The sequence below is a fragment of the Hakea prostrata genome, chromosome 8, assembly GCF_041222555.1.
Source record: "Hakea prostrata isolate BN-2017 chromosome 8, UWA_Hpros_2, whole genome shotgun sequence".
Lineage (NCBI taxonomy): Eukaryota > Viridiplantae > Streptophyta > Magnoliopsida > Proteales > Proteaceae > Hakea > Hakea prostrata.
In genome coordinates, this window is record NC_142607.1 from 11,899,002 (window position 1) to 11,920,643 (window position 21,642).

At 38.3% G+C, this 21,642-nt stretch overlaps 5 protein-coding genes across 7 annotated transcripts; 2 read left to right on the forward strand and 3 right to left on the reverse strand.

Annotated features, from left to right (window-relative positions):
* The first annotated feature begins 258 nt into the window (after positions 1 to 258).
* On the forward strand, positions 259 to 4,263 carry LOC149006921 (succinate dehydrogenase subunit 7B, mitochondrial-like). The gene is made up of 4 exons (XM_089167499.1): positions 259 to 483; positions 617 to 685; positions 2,696 to 2,798; positions 3,167 to 4,263. Exons 1-4 carry the CDS (start codon positions 445 to 447, stop codon positions 3,232 to 3,234), a joined length of 279 nt encoding a protein of 92 aa, XP_089023625.1. The 5' UTR covers positions 259 to 444; the 3' UTR covers positions 3,235 to 4,263.
* Positions 4,264 to 5,010: 747 nt separating this feature from the next.
* LOC149006922 (LIM domain-containing protein WLIM1-like) lies at positions 5,011 to 7,575 on the forward strand. 2 transcript variants are annotated; one of them, XM_089166194.1, is made up of 6 exons: positions 5,011 to 5,320; positions 5,437 to 5,606; positions 5,990 to 6,086; positions 6,183 to 6,214; positions 6,363 to 6,452; positions 7,049 to 7,575. In XM_089166194.1, the coding sequence occupies exons 2-6, from the start codon at positions 5,469 to 5,471 to the stop codon at positions 7,235 to 7,237; spliced, it is 546 nt and encodes a 181-aa protein (XP_089022320.1). In that variant the 5' UTR covers positions 5,011 to 5,320; positions 5,437 to 5,468; the 3' UTR covers positions 7,238 to 7,575. The 2 variants fall into 2 exon arrangements, with proteins under 2 accessions (XP_089022320.1, XP_089022319.1); XM_089166193.1 differs by lacking the exon at positions 5,011 to 5,320 and having other exon boundaries at positions 5,352 to 5,606.
* A 136-nt stretch (positions 7,576 to 7,711) lies between these two features.
* Positions 7,712 to 11,589, reverse strand: LOC149006923 (Putative thiol-disulfide oxidoreductase DCC). Of its 2 annotated transcripts, XR_016175117.1 has the most exons (4): positions 11,215 to 11,589; positions 10,608 to 10,775; positions 8,446 to 8,804; positions 7,713 to 8,297 (listed from the first exon to the last, which is right to left on the reverse strand). XR_016175117.1 is itself a non-coding variant. In XM_089166192.1 (3 exons), the coding sequence occupies exons 1-3, from the start codon at positions 11,474 to 11,476 to the stop codon at positions 8,581 to 8,583; spliced, it is 654 nt and encodes a 217-aa protein (XP_089022318.1). In that variant the 5' UTR covers positions 11,477 to 11,589; the 3' UTR covers positions 7,712 to 8,580. The 2 variants fall into 2 exon arrangements, 1 of the variants encoding a protein (XP_089022318.1); XM_089166192.1 differs by having other exon boundaries at positions 7,712 to 8,804.
* Positions 11,590 to 13,204: 1,615 nt separating this feature from the next.
* LOC149006924 (polyphenol oxidase, chloroplastic-like) lies at positions 13,205 to 15,948 on the reverse strand. The gene is made up of 2 exons (XM_089165699.1): positions 14,895 to 15,948; positions 13,205 to 13,954 (listed from the first exon to the last, which is right to left on the reverse strand). Exons 1-2 carry the CDS (start codon positions 15,772 to 15,774, stop codon positions 13,383 to 13,385), a joined length of 1,452 nt encoding a protein of 483 aa, XP_089021825.1. The 5' UTR covers positions 15,775 to 15,948; the 3' UTR covers positions 13,205 to 13,382.
* Positions 15,949 to 17,157: 1,209 nt separating this feature from the next.
* On the reverse strand, positions 17,158 to 21,386 carry LOC149006925 (RNA-binding (RRM/RBD/RNP motifs) family protein). The gene is made up of 5 exons (XM_089167291.1): positions 21,121 to 21,386; positions 20,702 to 21,035; positions 20,375 to 20,573; positions 19,009 to 19,476; positions 17,158 to 18,921 (listed from the first exon to the last, which is right to left on the reverse strand). Exons 1-5 carry the CDS (start codon positions 21,283 to 21,285, stop codon positions 18,852 to 18,854), a joined length of 1,236 nt encoding a protein of 411 aa, XP_089023417.1. The 5' UTR covers positions 21,286 to 21,386; the 3' UTR covers positions 17,158 to 18,851.
* Between the last annotated feature and the right edge of the window lie 256 nt (positions 21,387 to 21,642).

Consider the following 21,642-nt stretch of genomic DNA (forward strand, 5'->3'; position numbering starts at 1 on the left):
CCGTGTCTCAATCAAATGTTGTTCAGTTTTAACCTAAAAAAAATTAATAATAATAATAAAAAAAAATTTATAGTTCCTACAAATGAGCTTGGAAAAAGTTTATTTTATTTTTCCCAGTATTGATATAAGATTCATAAAATAACCCCGTCCCTAAATCCGATCCGTCCACTCGGACGGTCTTGTCGAAGACTCAGTCGATTTCCCCGAGTTCTGAAAGACGCTAGCAAACCAGAATTGGAGCGAACAATTGTTTCAAGAATCGTTCCGGCGGAATGTTTCGGCCGCTTCCGTTGTCTTAATCCCTCTTCCTAGGAGAAACAAAATTTCCCAATTACAAATTCCAATTTATTGATATTGTGTTCGTATCGTCTCTCTCTCGCTATTGCTGCCCATCTCTCATCGGGTGTCTGTCTCCTTGGTTCTCGCAGGTCTGATTTGGCAAGAATGGCTTTCTTATTGAACAAAGCCACCATCTTTTCTCGGGTTAGTGTTTCTCTAACTTCTCTTATTTTGGAGTTTGGTTGATCATTCACTCATTCTGTCTCTAAATTCATGTGGGGTTGTTTTATTGACTGCTTCTCTGTTATATAAATTCAATTTGATTCGGTTTATGCAGAAAGAGAGAGATCCGATCGGTCTTCCAAGCCGTCGGCTTCATATCGAAGCAGGTGCAAGGGAGAAAGCTGTAAGTGTTTCTTAAAATTTCCCTTTAATCATGTTTTGAATATTGAATCGTCTAGATCGTTTATTCTTTGATTATCTTTCGCTATTTATTCTTTTTTGGAAAATTATCGTTCGACCTTGTTGGGATTTCACTTCTTTCTATTGCCTTTATATATTCTTCGTAGTTAAATGATGATGTACCAAGCATTCGAAGCTAGTGTGATAAAACTTCTAGGTTGACTTCAAGAGGAGACTTGAAGTTGGAACTAATGTGTGTGCTCATATTCTTATCGTACAAATAACTGGCTTGGATAAGTTTCCCAACCTCATCCACCATGTCAACCAGTGTTACTTTTTTTTCCCCTGCTGTATCTCCTCGATCAATTTGTATTTCAGTCCTTGTTAGAACAATCTGTGGTCAATTCACTCATCATAAAGGTCAGATAAACATTATGCTGTTGGTCAACACCTCCTCCATCCTAACCAAAAAGCAAGTTACGAGGAAATAAAAGGAGAAGAAAGAAAATATTGTACATAATTTTAAAGGATTTCTGCCGTACCTGAGGTTTTGAAAAAGTTGCAATTTTTCAACAGCTGACAATGTAACAAAAGAAATTTGGTAGCTTTCATTCAGGTTCATCAATCTCTGATTTCTGCTTCTACTTTTCATTTAGAGGAGATCCTGCAGTAATGTCATACTGAGCCACTTCTGTTTAAAATCAGAGGCCAAAAGGGGATAATGCAATTTCAGGTCAAAAACCCTATCTGTGATTGCTATAGGTCCACCCAAAGTTCAAAACCCCAAGCTATTGGTTGATGAAGTGAAGTAAGTCCGAAATGCTCTGTAACTAACCTGATCCTTGAAATCTTAAGGAAAGATCTATAGGATTGTTGTACAGTCAGCGATGATGTATATGGGGCGGAATGTTGGGCAGTTAAGAATTCTCATATTGATAAGCTTTGTATAGTAACTACGAGGATTTTAAGATGGGTGTATGGCAAATCAAGGACGACGTATGGAATGAATGTGTGATAGCAGACTTGGGAGTTGCTCCTATCAGTGACGAGCTACAAGAGGGCTAAATGATGGCCTTATAATGCACTAGTGTGGGTGAGCAATATGAAAACAATTAAAGGAGCTAAAAGTGCTACGGTCAGCCTAAAATGACCAATATGAAGTGGTGAGGAAGGATGTGCCTCGTAGTCTAGGTATAAACAAAGTGTGACCTCAGACAGATCCTTGTTGCAGACCCCATCTAGTGCTGTGCTGTGCATCTTTCCTCTTAATATTTTCCATCCATCATTTTTTTTTCTTCTCATTTTATCTCTCATCTCTTTCCCCTCTTTCCCCTCTTTCTCCCTCTCCATCCCTTTTCCTGGCTAGAAATCTGTTTTCCTTACTTTGTTCTGTTTGGATCCATGGAGTTGATCCCATTAAGTTGGGAAAATGAAGAATTTGCTGTTGTATTTTGTGTTGGTCTGATGAGTAGTAACAGAAGTGTTGTTCCCTTTGTCTATGCTCTAAGATGTGTGGTACAAATTCATATTTGACTTTTTAAAGATAAGATGGTTCCTGATGTTGATACTATTAGTTATCAGTATTAGGCAAAAGAAAGAAAGGAAAAAAAAACACCTTATGATAGCATATTTTATCCTAAATCCTCCATATTGGGTATTCCGTGCATGTCACATTCATCTACTGCAGGTCCATAGTTCAAAGCCTGCACTTGAGCTACTTCTTCTTGTTATATGCATCTTGAAATTCATTTTAAAATTCTGGTAATCGTTTTAAGCTACTACTACTGTATGTTTCCTTGTTAGCTACTCTGCTGGGGCTTTTATAGGATTAAGGTTCCTGCTGCTGTTTTATTTGAAGCAATTAGATGGATTGTTTTTCCTGGAAACCATTTGGATTTAAAACTAGATTATTTCCTTCCTCTGGCAAGATCTAAATTGCGCTTTGATAGACATGTTAGCTTACCATGTTGGTGTATCTTATGTTGGACTAAGTCGAAGTTGTTCTTCCTCACAGCTTTTGGAAGAAGACCCTGCTCTGAAGCGGTTCAAGTCACACAAGAAGGGTGTGGCACGAATCAGAAGAATGGGGGATGTCCTCACAATTGTTATTGTTGCTGGTATGCTTGTCCCGTACTAACACATTGGATTTAGCTTTCTTTTTTTAATGTGAAACTATCAAGGGGGAGACACAAAACATGTCAGATGATTGCATAATTTACCTGTTCAACCTGATTGGACATGAAGGTAACTGCTAGCACAATAAGTTGTTGCAGCCTCTTGGGGGGGGGGGGTAAGCTAAGAGGTCAAGGGAGCAATAGTTGTCCTTCAAATTGCCTAATTAGGCACCTCGCTCTCTTGTATCTCTCCATGTATAATGCAGTATTGGGCCTGTTTAAGTATTATCCGTAAATAAATAGTATAATACTAAAAGAATGAACTATAGACTGCAAGCTCTGAGGAGTGGGTGCCATGTTTGTGATTTCAGGCTGTTGCTATGAAATCTATGTGAAGGCAGTCATGCGGGAAGAAGCTCGGAAACAAGCCAACCCATAAGTGAGGGATCAGGATGAACATTTTGACTTCATTCACACACTTGAGGTGACCGGCTCCTGAGGTTTCTTCATAACTTATTGTGGTTTATGTTGTCAGAATAAATGGGATGAACCTTGTGGGTTTGTAGTCGTTTGAAATGAAACCCAGATGTAGAAGATTCAAAAAACCATTTGTATAACTGTTTATTGTGGGTTTTTCTTTATATACTCAAAAAATAATTGTCAGGAAATTAGGTGAGCTTGGACAGATTCGCTAAGGGAGTGACAAGTGATGACATGTCCTTGTGAACTTTGGTAATTTAAACAATTGAGGAAGCTGCAGTTTCTACATCTGCAGAATCAAATGGTGCTTTCTGAACCTTGTAGAACCAGTGTGAATGAATTCTTCTTTTTTGTCAAAGTATTTGTTTTACTTGTAAATCAATTTACTTCTCTGACCGTCTGTTGGTTTGTTTCATAATTTTCCCTTCCCTACTTAAAACACAATTATTTTTCATCAGGGTTACTTGCTGTGTGGTTTCTCTGATGTAACTTAGGAAATTGTAGATTTCTATCTAGACAGAAAAAGGGGGAATTCCAGGGATGATTTTTGGTTACATGTTCCTTGACATTCATCCTGAGGCAATTAAGGCCGTCCTCTATCGCTCGAGGGAAAATCGATAGAAAAGAAAATGTAGGAACCAGAGGTAATGTTTTGAGTTGCTAGGACCTTAACACCCGTGGACCTTACAGCACAAAGCATTACACTACCTGTTTCAAGATGCCCTGATTGTTGTACAAGTTGATCACAAGCAAAACAATGTGACCAGCAGATTTCATGACTTGGATTTTGTATGACGAGATAATACATCTTTGATAGAGGCTCAAAGAAAACATCATTATGTCTTCTTCAGCAATGTTGCTTCGTTGATGATGATATGAATTATCTTGAGTTCCATTTACAGAAGTTCAGTAAGAAAGAAACCATTACCAACCCTCATTTGGAGGGGTTAGACTGTAATGAGGACATTTGCAACGAATACATATGTATGGTGGAAGGGACAGAGCTAGATCTCAAGTTGACAATGCGATCCATTAAAATCCAGATTCAGTTTATACATAATATATCAATATCTGATAAACAAGTAATTGAGCTTGGTCTTTCAAATTTTTGTACTATAAAATTTTTCACTTGAATAAACCCAAATCAATCTTTAGCTATTAGCCTTTCTTCTTCATTGAAACTTTTTTTCTTTTTTCATTTTATTATATTTTGTTAACTTCTCTACTTGAGAATAAATAAATAAAAAATCTGATTTCTTGAGTTTTCCTTGATGAAAAATTTATCAGTTAATTTCAGGACATCCCACAACCAATAGAGTTTTAATATAAGTTAGGGCAAAGTTTGATTGACCCACAAAATTAAAATCATTATAGTTGGATTTGGTTCCTCTCTAAGAATCAGTTGACCGATCAACTTTCAATTAGAAGGAAATAGGGTAGTTGCAGAGGAGTCGTATGTTGCATTATAGTCTAAACACAACGATGGTCATCATTAGAAAGAAATTCTCTCACCTTGATCTAAGGAAAACTTCCTAAAGATTTCCATACATCGCTTTGTGATTTATCACATGGCTTTGTTGATATTTAATTTATATTATCATTATTGGATTATGATTTGATTATTACTATTATTATATTATTATTTTTTTTTGGCTCCCGGCCAAGCCGCTAACCGTGTCGACCTGGCGCAATTAAAATTGCACTATTTCATTACTAACATCATTATTGATTATAAAAGGTCATATCGCTTTCAGAGAAGATTTTGTTTCCATGATTTTATACGATACAGCAAGAATCGATTATAATGAAGAGGATCTACAGAAGCATGTAGAGCTCGATACGTGGGCTCCTCATCTGAAGCTCCTTACTCGTATAAAATTTATTTACCCACAAGACCACCACTCTTCCATTTTTATAACATGTCGACAGGGAAGAATGAATGATAAAGTTAAAGGTTGTTAGAAGAGGACGAACAGCAACGATTTATCATGCTCTCACGTCTGAAATCATATCCACTATCCATGGCGTTTTATAATCCTCGTTGGGTATTTCATTCATCTTTCCTCCTCACCATCATCCAGTTCTTTATTGATCTGTTTGAAGCAATCAATCTGTTTGAAAATTGGGTTATCTCTTATCTGGGTTATTTCTTTACTGGTAGACGATTGAAAGAAGAAAACAGAGAGACCCAAAATGGTGACATTTGGAGGAACTACCCAGAAATGCAAGGCCTGTGAGAAAACAGTCTACTTGGTAGACCAGCTTACAGCTGATAACAAGGTCTATCACAAGGCTTGCTTCCGATGCTACCACTGCAAGGGTACCCTTAAGGTTGAATTCTCACCTACTAAATGTTTGTTTTCCTGTCAATGTTAATTTTGGTTTGGTTTTGGGACAATTCCCTCCTTCCCTTTTCCTTGGATTTCTAATATGTTTGGTTTGTCTAATCCTCTGTTCTTTGATGATACTGCCAATCACTATGTCAATGGCACTCTATTTGTTTACCTTCTCAATAGCATTCTCATTTGTGGCTTTGCTGGAGCTTGTTCTGAGCTTAATCCTAAAATCTCACACTTAATTTGTCCTTAAAAGAATAAAAATGAAAGAAAAAAAGAAAAAAAGCCGGTATTGAAATGTTAAAATGAGCATCATTTTGTGTGTCTTTTCTTTGTTCCTAGTCATTTTCCTAATGATTTGATGGATCTTTATTGCAGCTTGGTAACTACTCCTCCTTTGAAGGTGTTCTCTACTGCAGGCCTCACTTTGATCAACTCTTTAAGATGACTGGCAGTTTGGATAAAAGTTTTGAAGGTGGTTTAGCTGTTAATTAGTTGATCTCAGACATATTTCTCCTCAAACAAATATTTTTCACTAAGCTGTTCCATCTTCCCCTCCCCCCTTTTGTAGGTACTCCAAAAACTCTCAGATCTACTGAACCGGTACCGTATGATCTTCGTGTTTTTTATTTATTAATTTTAGTTAGACTTGAAAACTATATGTAGAACTTGTATCTTCCTATGTTACACATACCTAAGCTTTATAGTACCACAGTTGAATTGGTTTGTTATGCCTGGTTAAACTGCACAGGTACAAGTCAACAACAGAGTTTCAAGTTTGTTTGGAGGAACTAAAGACAAGTGTGTGGTTTGCATGAAAACTGTCTACCCAATTGAGAAGGTAAAATTTACTCCTTTCTATAAGAAAGATCCCTTCTTTTGGATAGATAATCCCCAAGAGGTGTAAACATATGACCTCTAAATTGTGAGATGTTAGAATGAGCTTCATTGAATGCCAGGTTCTTTCTGTGAAATCTTGATGCATATTTAGAAAAAAAGTATAGGATTATTCACCAGGACTAGTGTTCGTTCTTGCATGCATAGTTGCATATGATCGAGTTGGTTGACACATAGCAGGAGAGCTGGTTTGATGTAATCAAATGGCTGTGCAAAGCATCAGACCATGCTGCAATTCATCTTGTTTATTATGTCTGGTATTGTGGAATGAGCTGCTGTTAGTGATATGCTTATCAGTTATCCCTGACTTGGCTAATAACAGAGCTAAAAACAATCTAAAAAAGGACTAATCTTCCAAAAATTTGCAAATATCAAGGATTTTTTAGTGAAATTTAACATGTTCAAGTGATAATTTACCATGATGCGCACCATGTATAATGACTAGAAGATGGGATTTCACCTTCAGATTGGTCTGGTAATTTGTCAAACCAGATGTCTGTTTTCTTCAAGAGTCACCAATTTCTGATGATGATTTTTCAGGTAGCTGCTGATGGCAGCTCATACCATAGGGGCTGTTTCAAGTGTTGCCATGGAGGCTGTGTGATCAATACGTCCAACTACATTGCACACGAGCATAGACTTTACTGTAAGCACCACCATTCCCAGCTCTTCATGGAGAAAGGGAATTTCAGCCAACTCAAAGGGGTGAAAGAGACAGTGTCAGCTTGACACATGTACAAGTCAACACATTCTATGCAGAAATCTTGTTCTATGATTACCAATTAAAGCTCTTGGATGCAACAATATTGGATTAGATCTACAGTTCTACATTGGGTCTTCGTGCATGACCAACTTGGAGAATTATAAATGGAGTTACAGGCATCCTTTATTATTGTAAGGAGGTTAAAACATTTAACATTGAAGTTGCAGTTTATTTCAGTGTGCTTCAAGCATGATGTTTGAGTAATAGTTGTGCAAGAACAAGAGGTGAATTCTGTTCTTATAATAAGTCAATAGGCTGTGTTTGAAACTCAAAGGATGCTTCTATTGCTTAGTTTTTATTTTCCCCAAAGGTTTGGGTCATCTTTTTCACTGTGATGTTTACTTCTCTAAGTTAGGAGCTTTTCTAAATGATGTCTTTTTCTAGAAACTTAATGAGTGATCAAATAATTGTTGTCCTTCAGTACCTTTGCTTACATAATCTACTCTTTTCAACACAGGCTTCAGAGATATTTCATTATCTATTTAACGATACAAATTTAAGCAAATGCTCGAGTGGGTCAAGCGAGAAGATGATGTCCAATGAATCAAAAGCTTGGTAGGATTGTAGGAAGAAGAGTTTGATCATCATCTAGTTCAAATGTCCTACTAGGGAAATAGGGCTTTCCATTAAATGCAGCATTCAAGTTGTTGTTCATATCCACAGAGAAACCTCTCTGCATGGTTTGGTACCTGTTCCGATGCTTTCTCCAATCTAATGGTAGACAGCACCTCAGTATGGAGATGGGCACTTTATCAATTCCTTGGAGAGAAAAGTAAGCTTTCAACAGTCATCAGTATGTATGCTTTCCTTTAACCAAAAAATCGACTGATGCCTGGGAATTCACTTGGTTCAAACATGACATCAGTAACATCACTATAAGTTTCAACCAGTCAAGTGTCGATCAGTGTCTGTGAGGTTTAAACTAGATTCTGTTTCCGCAGCTTCAATATCCAATCGCATACCCTTTTCTTGGATCAATTACTCCTACGTGATGAAACTGGAGATAAGTCCAATTCTTGCTACTTCCTGACTGACAACAATAAACATGTATTGTACAAGATGTGAATAGAATTTCAAAACCATGACAATGTCTTCTATTTTGATACTTGGAACTGCACAATTTTGTTGTATTCAATGGTAATATCAAAGAATGAGGAATCTCATCAATAGCTACCATAGAGAAGGCTGATGTCTATAATCCAAAATTGCAAATGCAACCAACTTGTTAGATTGGAGGAAGTACAACTGCTACATATTCCTATCTGGCATGTCTTCCTTCTCAGTTTGCTGCTGCCTTTTCTAGGACTACTTATAACTGTGTTTTACTCCTATAGAATAGTTCTTCCCTGTCAACGAAACGTTCAAGCATCTCCTGCTCACGCAGAACTATGCAATCATCTTCCTTGCCAAACCAGTTGTACCGTCGCTTAGCAATGTAGTCATAAATTGCATCCCTCAATGGAGTGGGGATTATCAGCAAAGCACTTAGAGCTGAGTACGGAAATGGAAGGTGAGATGCAACTTTCAGTGCAGCTGCACAATTGCAAGAACAAAGGAAAAAGTCAATTTACATCTTCGGCACATTGGCATAACCTATGAAGACTCTGCAAGCTTTTTACAGCAGAGCAACCATATGTTACAACCAAAACAAGAAATTGCAAGTCAATTCACTTGATGAATGGCCACTATTGAATTATGTCAAAAAATTTAACTTACTACCTTGAAATGAGAAGATTCAAAATACTGCCCCTCAACAAATCTTGAAAAACAGGTATTTGTTAGCATAATATAAAACAATAGAGCATGCAAGCAGTCCTGCCCCCGCCGGGCGCGGGGGGTGTTGGAGTTATGTTTGTGAAGGTTTAAAATGGACGTGCCATAGAATACAACCAACAGTTTTCAAGGCCATGAAAAAGTTTAAATTGGGATGTCTTGGTTTCATAGGCGCCCGAGAATTTATGCCAAGTATTGTTGAATTAAATGTTTCGTTATTTGTTATGTTATTCATAGATAAGCAAACACCCCCAATTTGAATCCAGTGAAAATAGTTCAACAATGGATTCTTAAAAGGACAGTAAGCGTGAATCGAAAGGGGAAGCCTACTCATCCATCAGCTCCTCTCGTAGATGTGGTGCGGTTTTACGAAAAAACCCTCCCCCCCCAAGTTCAAGAACAAACTTACTATAGGTCAGGTTAAACTTGTCAAAAATAAGCAGCACAATTGCAAGCCCCACCTAGGTGTTATCCAAGACAACAATGCACTCACCTTTCATGACTACAGTCAGTTGACGAACTTCCCAATCATCTAAGCGATGTCAGTTGACCAACTTCCCGATCATCTAAGTGACGACTTCAACAACTAAAATACAACCTTCTGACGACAAGCACTTGACTCAAAGGACATTTTCTAACAATATAACCCCCAAAAAAAATTCCACTATAGAATAAATAAACTCTAAAAAAAGGCACTTAAAATATCAGCCAAAGATCTAATACAGTTCCCATCAAACAAGTCATGGCCAACAGTTCCCTAGTTGAAGTTCTCATGGGTATGCGGCAAAATAATTAAAACACAAGGGGAAAGAAAAAACAAGAGTTCCCTTAATTCTCTGATCATCTGTTGCTCTGTTTATTCTTTTGACATCCATTTCTTCTTAGGGTTAGGGTTTAGCAACATATGAGTTTGATGGATATGAATTAAAAATATAGAAGATGGTAATGGTGAGAAAAAAACCATAACAACAATTGTAGGAATAGATACTTTCTTCTTGAGAAAGATAATGCATGAATGTTTGGGGCCATTTTTTGGGGATCGTTCAGTTCTAGCCTTCTAGGATGCCCGTCTGATAAAGTCCTTTATTTTGGCCAGCTTATTCTGAAAATAAAATGAACAGGCTGCTGTTAATTGATAACATTCTCTTTTTTGTGAGAAGATGCCATCTCAACCTCATCTCATCCACCAGAAAATTCTATTTGGAATGCTAAGCTTCTGATTAAAGATTACAGAAAATTGGTAACGGTGCCCCAGGTTACTTATGCTAGGTTCATAGATAATGAAGTCTCTTCAGAAGTGTCAGAATGTGGAATTCCACTTTGTTTTTCTACGTTAGAAAAAATGGAAATTTGTTTCTCAGATAAAGGATGGCCAATGGAGAACGCCTAGTTCCAGAGTGAAACATTTCTGCACCTAAATTGAGGGGGAATGACTGGAACAAAGCAAACCCTATATTCTCAGATTCACCAGCCTCTGGTTTCAAATGGGGAAACGGAAAACGAACAACATTTTAAAGGGTGGGACTATATTCTCAGCAGCTGAAATAAATGAAAAGTGCAGACCTGTAGATGCTTGATGATATAAACCAGGTCCTTCAATGAACACGAAACGGCGCAGAACGTCCTCACGATCAAGACCACATACTCTTAAGTAGGGTTCAGCAGTCTTGGACTGAAGGCAACAGAACTTGATCTTCTTATGCTTGTCAACTCTGATCACCCACTTCACACCTGCAACAACAATTACAACTAAAGATTAAAATAGAAAGGATTGACAACTTCGAGAATTCTTAGCTTGTGATTTATGATGTATGACGTCTCAATAGCACAGTGAACGCAAAAGCGTGTCAAAAGTTGTTTCTCAAGTTGCAACCCAGAACAAACAGCTGCAGACCATGAGAATTTCAAATAAACGATAGAAACGTGACAGCACCCAGTGGAATTAAGTCAAGATTTCGTGGTTAGACGAAGCCCTAAAGCTATGATAATTGAAAAAGAAGGCGAGATGGAAAGGCATTAAAAATTGAAATGGCAATAGAAATGAAGAATCCAAGTCTTCTAATTTTGCCCAATGAAAGACACTAGGTAGAAAATCATAAAAGCGCAAAAGAAACAATTCATAAAAACGATGGACACTAACAGAATTGAAGATACATATTAATGTTTGCACCTGAGTGGCAGAGATGACAGACCCCATCATAGATAACGACTCCAGGTTGAAGAAGGGATGGATTCGCCGCCTTTGGCAGCGGAGGAGAATCAGCAAAGATGAAGGCCTCGGTTGAGAAATTTACACCAGCATTTGCAGCTGCGTTAGTGGACAAAGAGAACGAAGAAAGCAGAGAAGACGGGTTTCTCGATGCTGTGAAAGCCGTTCTCCAACACCAAGCTTCTGTTCTTACCATCTTCATCATCCTTGCCATCTGCATCATGCTTGAATCTCTTAGACTTTCGAGTTTCAACTTTCAAGTTCCTTCTCGGATCATTCGTCTTCGCGTACCCTTTCTCCTCTTTCAACTTTCAAAGTTTCATGGACCGAAACTTGGGAGTTAAGACAGGCAAGACAGGCACGATTCAATTTGGGAACGAAGAGAAACAGGGAGTGGGACCCAATAAGGGTGGGCCACTTGACCTATTTTTCGAACTCTCGACCGTTTGATGTAGTGACTCTTAATCTCGGTCTTCGATGTCGCCGAGTCAGTATTGATATCTGAAGTCGCACGTGTTTTTTTTTTTCATAAAGATGAAAGCAATTATATTAAATGAAACAGTGAAGGTTCGAGAATTATGGGCCAAGATCAGCCCATTTCCAAACTGGTCCAAGTCTCTCAAGCCACGCTGTCGAAGCCCAAATTCCTCCTGAAGGGTCGAAATTTGGCTGGAATGTTCCCCAAGTTCTTGATTAGAGTAGAGATCTATGCTTCTCTCATATTTTTTACACCACACAATAAAGGGTCCCATTTCTAATTCATTGTATCAGTATTTTAGATGTGGGCCCCACCCACACTATTGTGGAGAAGTGTGAGGAGAACACAAACTTCTACCCTAATTGACAAGCAGAGGATCTAAACTCATATGTTCCTACTACAAGACAAGGTTAAAGGATGAAATGGAGCATAATAGTACCATGTGAACAAAAACTAGTGAGTTAGGTGTTAAAAGCTTCTCACAAGCAAAGTTAGGAGGGCAATTTTCTTAGCAATCTTCACCAAGCAAATTGTGTTGAAAGGTTATTTTGAATGCTCGCCTTTGAATATTCAATAGAGACTTTTTAGTATTTTGATCACAGTAAGGGTCGTGAGAGAGCTGTTCATAGTCGCAACTATTATGCTTCGTAGACCAGGCTAGTTCCGTACTTGACTTACGAGCTCATGTAGTTCTCACCCCCTTGTTGACTTAGCAAAATAGTAGCCCTAGTCGCCGCTTAAGCCACCCCACAAGTTCGCGCACACGAAACTCCTACAAAATGGGAAGACTACTCCTACCTCCTCTTTTTTATTGAAGATATCTAGCCCATATGGGCTTAGCCTACTCCTCAGAATGTTCACACTCGTCAAGCAACAATAAGTGTAAATAATGTAAATTGAACGGTAATTTGTATGAGACTCACATAAATCAAAATGATAAAAACACAACAATAGTAGAAGCTCGAAAATACAAGAACATATATGATTGAGAAATAGATGTATCTAACCCGGAGCGCAGAACAATGGGACAACAGGGTTTGGGCTTGCCGAACTCTAATGGTGAGGGACTTGCAACACGAACCGCAGATCAATGGCGGAAATGGGAGAAGCACGCACGGACGGAGACAACCAGGGAAGGCAGACAAGACACGGGAATCAGCAAAAGATCATCAATGTCCTCACAAACACAAGGGTAGAAATAGGGATATGGCTCCAATTATTGCGATATACACCGTGATCTCCTATTTGAATCTTGTAAGTGGTATGCCCGGGCTAATCACCTAGCTTGGATGGTCAAGTCATTGTCCGGATTGACTATTTGGCCTTTATACACTCCTTGGCTAAAGGAGTTTGATGTTTCAGCTCAAGTGTCTCCGGGTTAATTGAATGAAAAGTCTGTTTACCAAAAAAAAAGAAATAGATGTATCTATGTTATTTGCATAATTGGGAATTCTTCACCATAAAAGAAGAGAAAATATAATAGTAGAAGTAATTATACAAAGATTTATAACCCCAACACAACATTGTAACTAGTACACGATCTCAACCATAATCTCATATCAGCCTAATCTGACCAATCCAGAAGTGATATAGTTTACAAGAGCGATGCTTTTTTTTTTAAAGTACATAAGAGATGCTATGATTTTAATTTTTAAGATGACAAGAAATCTATCATAATCCCTCCAATGGAAACATCATTTTTTTCTCGAGGAACCAAAGTCACCAGCACAGTATCATCATCTTTAGCCTTCAAGTCCGCAAGTAAATCCGATATCCCTAATCTCAGGTTTGTCTTTAGTTTCTCCATCTTCATCTTCTTCCTGGGCATGTGAGGAACATTTACGAAGCTCCCTGCAAATTCACTATAGCAAGGACCTGATACCATCACATCTTCTTCATTAATAAACACATCAAACTTCACAGTTGTGTTTTTATCAATCTCTATTCCATGAATTACCAGCACTTCCTCTTCTTTCTTGCTTCCTGACTTGTTTGGTGCCCTTTGCACCATTATATTCACCATCGAGCTCAAGATTATTGGGAACTGACGATGAACTCCACCGTCGCTCACAGTCACCTTGCTTTTAGGATTACGAGGTATTGGGCGAGCTTTGAGCCATGGAATATCCACTTCTTGATACGTGTACCTCAGCAAGTTCTCATCGAGACAATCTCCAACCTTAACTTTTACCAGTTCTGCATTCTCATTGTAAAGGAGAAAACCTGCAATTTTCATATAATGGAAGGTTTATGAGTCATTGGCTTCTGATCAGTTCTTGGCAGAAAGCATTAATCATCTATCATCCACGCCTGATTAATGTCTGCACCGACAAGGAAAGCGACCAGAAGGGTTTAAAAGGAGAGCGTCCATATATCCAAACCCTCCATGCATGTGTGGACGTAATCAAACTTGTGGGACACTTTTTTTTCTTTTTTCTTTTTTCTTTTTTGGTACGAAACGTTTGGGACACTATTATATATCTAATGGGGCCCAATTTAGCATATGGACGGTTTAAAAGGTTTTATAAAAGTCGAATTTCTTTGATACAATTTCGGTTTTAGGTACTCATATCGTTTATATATATTAAAATCATACCTAGTTGGTACTATCCAAATTAAGGGATATAAATATAATCTTAAAATTAAAATAATTTACCGTTACCATATTCCTAATTTTCTATTTCAGTTTTTCATTTCATCATTTACCAATTTTATTAGGATCTTAATGAACTAAATAAGTGGCATGGGTTCATTCATACTAATATTGTACCACACTAGATATCATGTTTAAACCGTTTTCTTGCACCAATTTAATATCGAATTAAATTGTACTGTACGGTACAGTGTAAATTCAATATCGAATGGTTTTGGTTTTCGGTATTTAATTACCGAAACTGTACCGATTGACACCCTTAATTAGGAGCCCTACTTGGGTGTTATGCCCTTACAGTCTCGATCAAATCCAAACTTATGGTCAAGACGAAATTACGACTACTCGTTTCGCAGTTAAACTTCACCAAAAAAAATCACTTACAAGAAACGAAGCAAAACAAGTGATCTAGATTTCGTCTCGACCACAAGTTTCGATCTAGACAGTAAATTGCACGGGGTGCTCAGTATGATGCAATTATACTAGGCTAGCCTAATCAGTTTCCCGGCGTACCTGTGTTTAACCATTCTGGATCAGTGAAGTTATTGCCTCCATGTCTCCTCCAAATCGTCCACAGCCTGTCCACATTAGAGTGGTGTGAGAAGAAGATGGGATCCCGAGCCGCCGTATAGAAGTTACCCATATTTTTCTTATGTGGTTGCCGCCGGTCTCCGCACCAAATGTGAACCACATTGTGAGGAACCAACTCTACAGAACCAGCACCAGCCGTCGACTTAACTCCCGGCGGCACCCAATGGGTAGCACCCAGAAAAAGCTCTGGTGCCTTGGCGTTGGAGATCATCTGGCGATACATGATGTTAAGATTGCTTCTAATCTGTTGCCGAGAGAGTTTGTGGTGATCAACACCCATGTAATCCATATCCAACACCGTAGGAGGTTGGTGCAATGGATCACGAAGCTCGTCGAAGAGAGGTGAGTTTGGGTTATTAGTATACATCGCAGGCATCTCCATGGCTAAAGGAGAATCATAATTCCAGAAGGGTAAGGCGAAGTAAGGATCACCAATGAGCTTTGCACAGATCTTCTCAAAGAAGTAGATATAGAGACGATGCCATGGGAAGAAAAGCCATGAATTGTGTATATTGAACTTCAAATCTGGGAACCCAATCTCAGCATAAGCACCACAACAGTAAGCAGAGTGAAGTTTGGCTTGTTGGTAGAAGTTACGTGGGTCGTCGCTCGGGAGAGCTTTCATTATTTCGATGGCCTTTGTGTACTTGGCGATGTCTTCGTCGTCCAGCAAGTGAGCTGCTTGTCTCACTCTCATCGGTGATGTAGGCGGTGGAAGCTTGAAATCAACGATCTTCAAGCATTCTTCTTCTCCACAGCAGCAGCAGCAGCAAGTGATGGGTTTTGCATTTACAGAACCCATCTCTTAAGTTTGTCTTGTATCCTATCAGATCTCAGCTATCTTCTCCTTGAGTGAGTCTATGTGATCCATATAAATAGGGATCCTATTTCCTCGAGATCCTTTACGCGACCAACCTGGATTTTCATCTTCTACAATTCATCTTTCTGTAATTCCACTACGATATGGCCCAGTTAGGTTTTGTTCAGACACAAAAGTGTAAAACGATGAACGTAAGTATTTATATATTATTGAGTATTAAAGAAAATTCAATAGCTGGAATCATCAAAGTAATTGTGGTCGACAGTGAACTTAAATTGCTTTCTTCCAAATGTATTCATGACTATACGGAAGAGAAGGCCCTAGCGGTTCATTTTACCAGTCTCTAAAAAGCTTCAGTGTTGTGCAATTAATGTTGAGCGTGTATGGTTACCCTCGAATGAATGATCCAGCTCAAAATGTCGACCACTCGAACTCCATATATATAGTTTTTAAGCCATACCTACCTGTAAAATATATATATGCAAAATGAGTAGTCGAGATTTCGTTCTCAACCACTTAGTTTGATCCTGGTCATACACAGCTCAATGTTGTGTATTAAATGTGTAGCAACTTCCACAACACTGAAGTTGAGCCCCTGCCCTGCAAATGTCTCTGTTTTTTCTTGTATAAACATGCAGAAAAGAAGACAATGGAGCCCACTTAAAAGTTTAAGGGAAATTTTCAATGCGACCCTTGAATTATTTTCTAAAATTAATGCAAACTCCTTAGTAAATCAATTTATCAGTTAAACCTTTTATGTTTATCACCATTAGTCTTAATTAGTTTTCATTTATTCATTTCTAATATTGTCCTCATATTATAAGGAAAGAAAATGAAAAAATATTCATGAAAAAACAGAAATCACGTAAAAGACACAAAAATGGAAGAAGAAAAGTGGTTTAAAATAGAAGAAGACGACTCATCCGTTGATCCTTGGATGCGCGTTAGCGCTTTACCAAACAAGCAACGGCCTGACTATACTAACTACTAATAAAGAGAAAGGCTAAAGGCACCTCGCCTTTGCTCTAATAAGGGTTTATCATTTCGTTTAGTACGAGATCGCTTCAAAGCTCACTTGATAGTGGATTAGTGTGGTCTCACCAGCAGAAGTTGCCCTGACTTTTAAGACGACTCCATAGGGTTTTTTGTCTAGAAATATTCTTATCTCTTTGAAAAAGTTTAACTTACTTATGTCAGTATGTTTCCCCTTTAGTCTTAATTGATTAATTGGGTAAAGAGTATACTTAATTTTTAGGGATAACTCAAGGAATGGCGCTGAAAATTTCCCAAAAGTTCAAAAATCTCCATGAGAGACTTCTGGAGAATAAATGTAAGAAACTTCTTAAACACCTTCTCACACCAGCTGGTAAGAAAACAGCCCATAACCACTTGTGTATCAATTCATAAACAAATTTCGATTGAAAATTCTATCATGAACTCTTCAATCAGCCAGTTTCACACCAGGTTTCTCACATCATCTGTAAAAGTTTTACCTGCAAATTCTCAATTCATTCATTTTCATCTTCTATGACCTATCTGCACTGAATTTTCACTGGACTCCTTCCCATTGATCCTGGTCCTCCACACCATTCTAGTTGAATATAAATAAAAGCACCCTCGTACCCAAAAAAAAAAAAAGTCAATAGTTGAAAGATCCTTTAAGAAAACTCTCCCAAGAACAGAAGGGTGTTTTGGTAACCGCATCATTTTCCACCATGGAACAAGTGAATAACAACATTCAATGTTGCATCTAAAGCACTTAAAAGACTCTTTAAAAGAAAACTCACCTGCAATAGGTACCTAACGCAGTAAATTACCAGAATATGGATGTCCCTAAGCCACGCCTTTCAATCCCCACCAGATCTCTTCCATCTCCACAGCCACCACTAACCCAGAGCAATAAGAATTTGTATTACCTTGGACCATGAAGATAGAATCTATTCTCAAGTATTTGGAATAAATCCACCAAACCCAGAGCGAGTTCTGTTTAGGAGCTATCTTCCACATCAATTTGAAACAGATTGCATCAATAACCTCCTTCGCTCTTCTGATACCCAATCACTTTATCATAGGCTAGAAATTCCACAAATGCTCTTCTCAAGACTCCCCATCCCAGTGTCCTTCACTCTTTTTCCCATGTTTTGCATATTTCATGTGCACATATATACAAGAAGTCAACAGCCAGAATTTTTTTTCCCCAATTAATTTTCACTGATCAGGGGATTAGTATCAGCAGGAAGAATATTTGAACAGATCCTGAATCTACTTTTTGAAATAAAAAGTTCTAACCATATCTAGAAAACCAAGTTCTCAAACAGTTAGCAGACAAAGGCCAATAGATAAAACCAGGAGCAGCCAACTGACAAAGGAAACTTGAGAAAGCTGCAGAAGAAGCTAAAACATAGAAAGTAGCAGTCCTGGATTCTGAATAGTCATGGTTCAATCTACACCTATTGATAATAAGCCATCAGTACTGTGGAAATGGTAGTGAGAACTCAGATCACATTTACTTTTAATTGCTAGGGCTATGCAGAATGAAGAGAATGGCATAAACAATTTACTCATTGAAATTAATAACCTTACAGTAATAAGGTTAATTCTTCAAGGTCATTTAATCACAGACTGCTTGGGACTGCCAAGTACCAACAACTCCCCAAAGTCTCATTCCAGTATGTGTCAATAGAAGGGAATAGACAGATGCCGGACTTGCTTACCTGGGTAAAGCACATCAAGTATCATACACATAGAACTCAACCCCACCCTAGTTTCCATTTCCAAAACAAAATGGCATTTCATCTCTATTACCTGGCCAAGTCCTTCGACTTGATTTCCAACATAAGTAACAAGAGGACCAGTTGATCTAAACATCAGAGCAGCAATGCTCAACCGGTTAAAATCCAGCCAACCTGCAAATCCTGCTCATAATTCTCAGCATTTGGCAATAAATACACCAACATGTTGAACTTGGTCTGCCTATAACACAATAACCGCATAAGTGGTATTTTAACTCAAAATGTGTGAAGCTGGCAAAACACTATTGTTGTTTGAATTGAATCCCTTCATGATGGAGATTTTACTCCATACTTGGAGAACGCCCCTGTAAGAACTGCTTTTTCTTTGATCTTCAATCTGCATCAACAGGAACCAGAACTTAGGAAAATATGATAAGTAATGGCTCTCGTTTGAACCACAAAAAGGCATGAAAAAATATTCTACCTTTTCGCAGACCCAGGAACGCTCAACTTTGGGACTTTAGCTACTTTTGTTTTGACTGGTTTCTTCTTTTCTACTGCCCGACTCTTCTGTTTCTGCTTTGAAGACACTGGCTCATTGACAAGCTCAGTCATTACTTCCATGCCATCAATGTCATCTGGTTCCCCTACAATGACACATTCAGGATCCTCCCCAGATTCTTCCCATTCTGCTGGTATAATCTCGTCACTCGAACCAGCAGATTCATCAAGGTTGGTCAGTTCCGAAAAATCTATCGAAAGGTTGTCAACATCAGAATCTCTATCTGGGTTTTCTTTTAAGCCAGGATAATTAAGTTCCGATGCACTAGAACCATTTTGAGATTGTTCAAAAGCATCACCAAGGTTGCTGCTTGGATTTGACATCTCACAGGTTATCTGCTTCTGAATCTTGCCAAAAGGTAAACTTTGTCTGCCATATTCACTTATGAATCTGCCATGATACCCATAGTGTTTGAATTCAGGATATTAGCAGACATGGAAAAAGTAGCCAATGGAAAGTAGTAGTGAGGATCGATCAGACATTTTAGGAATGCATTGTCCGATCACAACATTAAGTATGAATGCAATGCAACCACATAAACAGCCAAGAATATATTTCAAGGTCTAGCCACTCATTTCCAAAGAAGTCATTTTCAGAAATTTGCTTACAAAAATAATTAGCAATTAATATATCAAATCTTTCAGGGGTTACACTAGGATTAGATCCGCCCAGGCAATAAACAGTCCAAACTAACCAAGACACAATTTTGAATACTGTAGGAAGAAGTATGCATGCTGCAACCATTACAATTTTCTGGTTTGCCTTCTTTTTTGTTTCCAATAAATACAAATTTTCACTTTTTCTTTCTGCGAAAAGAAAAGAACCACATTTAGATTCAGAGTGAGTATTCTTGTCTTTTTTGGTAAGAGATTGAGTATTCTTGTCACTTGGGATGAAACAGTTTCATTTTGAATTCTCTTAGCATTTATATGCATATATGATGCTTTACAATCGACTTTGCTCAAAGCATACTGGTTTTCTATGGCTCTATTGTATCTGTATGCCAACAGCAGAAACAATCTCATTGGAGGTTCGCACCATAAGAAACAATTCAAAATTGTTTAGTTCAATTTTGGAAATGAAGAAGGACGAATCCATTTATGAGGAAAAGCACATGCACTCCGGATACTCTGGCAAGGCGAAATCAGTCCATTGAAGCCGTAAAGTGCGGTCTCAGATTAATAAGAATTTTTAAACAAATTAAACAGGTCCATGGTCATTGCATCACAGTAACACTTAGCATAAGCAATTCACAACGTATCTGAAGAACCAAATCGTTCCACATTACCTACGTGCAGCCTCTTCAGAGTCGAGGTAAACAAAAGCAAAACCCTTGCAAATAGGGTCCTTGGTCTTTTTATTTCCAGAAACAGCTGGGCTTATGTTAAGTATTCCTGGGAACCCCTGAAATGCCAACTTCAAGTCTCTGTGGATGTTCTTCTTCTTGGGGAGGTTCCCAATACGAACCCGAATTCCCCTTGGAGCAACTGAAGGAAAGAAAAAAAAAATTTTAAAAATCCAGTACAATGCAGATTATATATTGCAGTGGAGAGTGGAAATATAAACTTAAAAAGATAACTCGACAGGGTTTATAAAACCTAAATGCATCTCTGACCTTTAACCACTTTCGGGTTCTTCCCAGAATCGGGGTTTGGAGAACTGTTTTTTAGCTTATTGATATTTGCAAGCTGAGCTTTTCTACTCTGCTGCATTTCTTCAAGCAGTTCATCTTCAATAGGAGTATGATACGTTCTCCCTTCTCCAAATCCTGATGGTTTGTTCTGAATCCATTTATTCATATTCGCAAAAGGCACAAACTCCTCGTCTTCGTCTTCGTCCTCCTCCTCGTCATCGTCATCTTCCTCGTCTTCTTGCTCATCTGTTCCCAAGAAGGTATCGCTCCTCCCGGTACGCTTCTTCGAAGCAGAAAGAGAAAACCCAGGACGTCCCTGCCCAGAAGTGAGAGGAAAGGGAACTCAGTCTTGTTTAAAAATTGCTAATAAATAAGAGAAATTGCGAGGAACTCAATCTAACCTGTAAGAGTTGAGATGTAGAAGACGAATTTGGATAAGAAAAGAATGAGTTGGTTTTAAAGGTTCTGAAAGGAACAGAAAAATAGGAAACCGAGAGATTTTGAGGGGTTGTGACGAGAGATGGAGAAGATTCACAGGGTAGTCGAAAGGTTCCAACGCCAAACATCTTCGTTCCCACTTCAATCAAAAACGGAGGAAAGATTTGAAGGTCACCTCTGTACGAGTTTCATGGCGACAAAGGATAAGGGCAGAACCAGTGAAACACAGGAATTTACCAAAAAAATAAAAGTGAAACACAGGAAAACGCAGTGTATTGTAAATATGAAAAAGTTATTGGGCCTTGGGAGGAAACAGTAAGTGTATTGGGCCAAAGAATGTGAATTTGGATCTGGTGTACATGGGCCTAGGGCTCCAAAAACTCTTGAGTCTTACATATATGCTATCGAAAAAACAAGAGATATCAACATCAATCATTTGTAAAAAAGTAAATTACTCATACTTATACAGTTATACTTGTCGAATT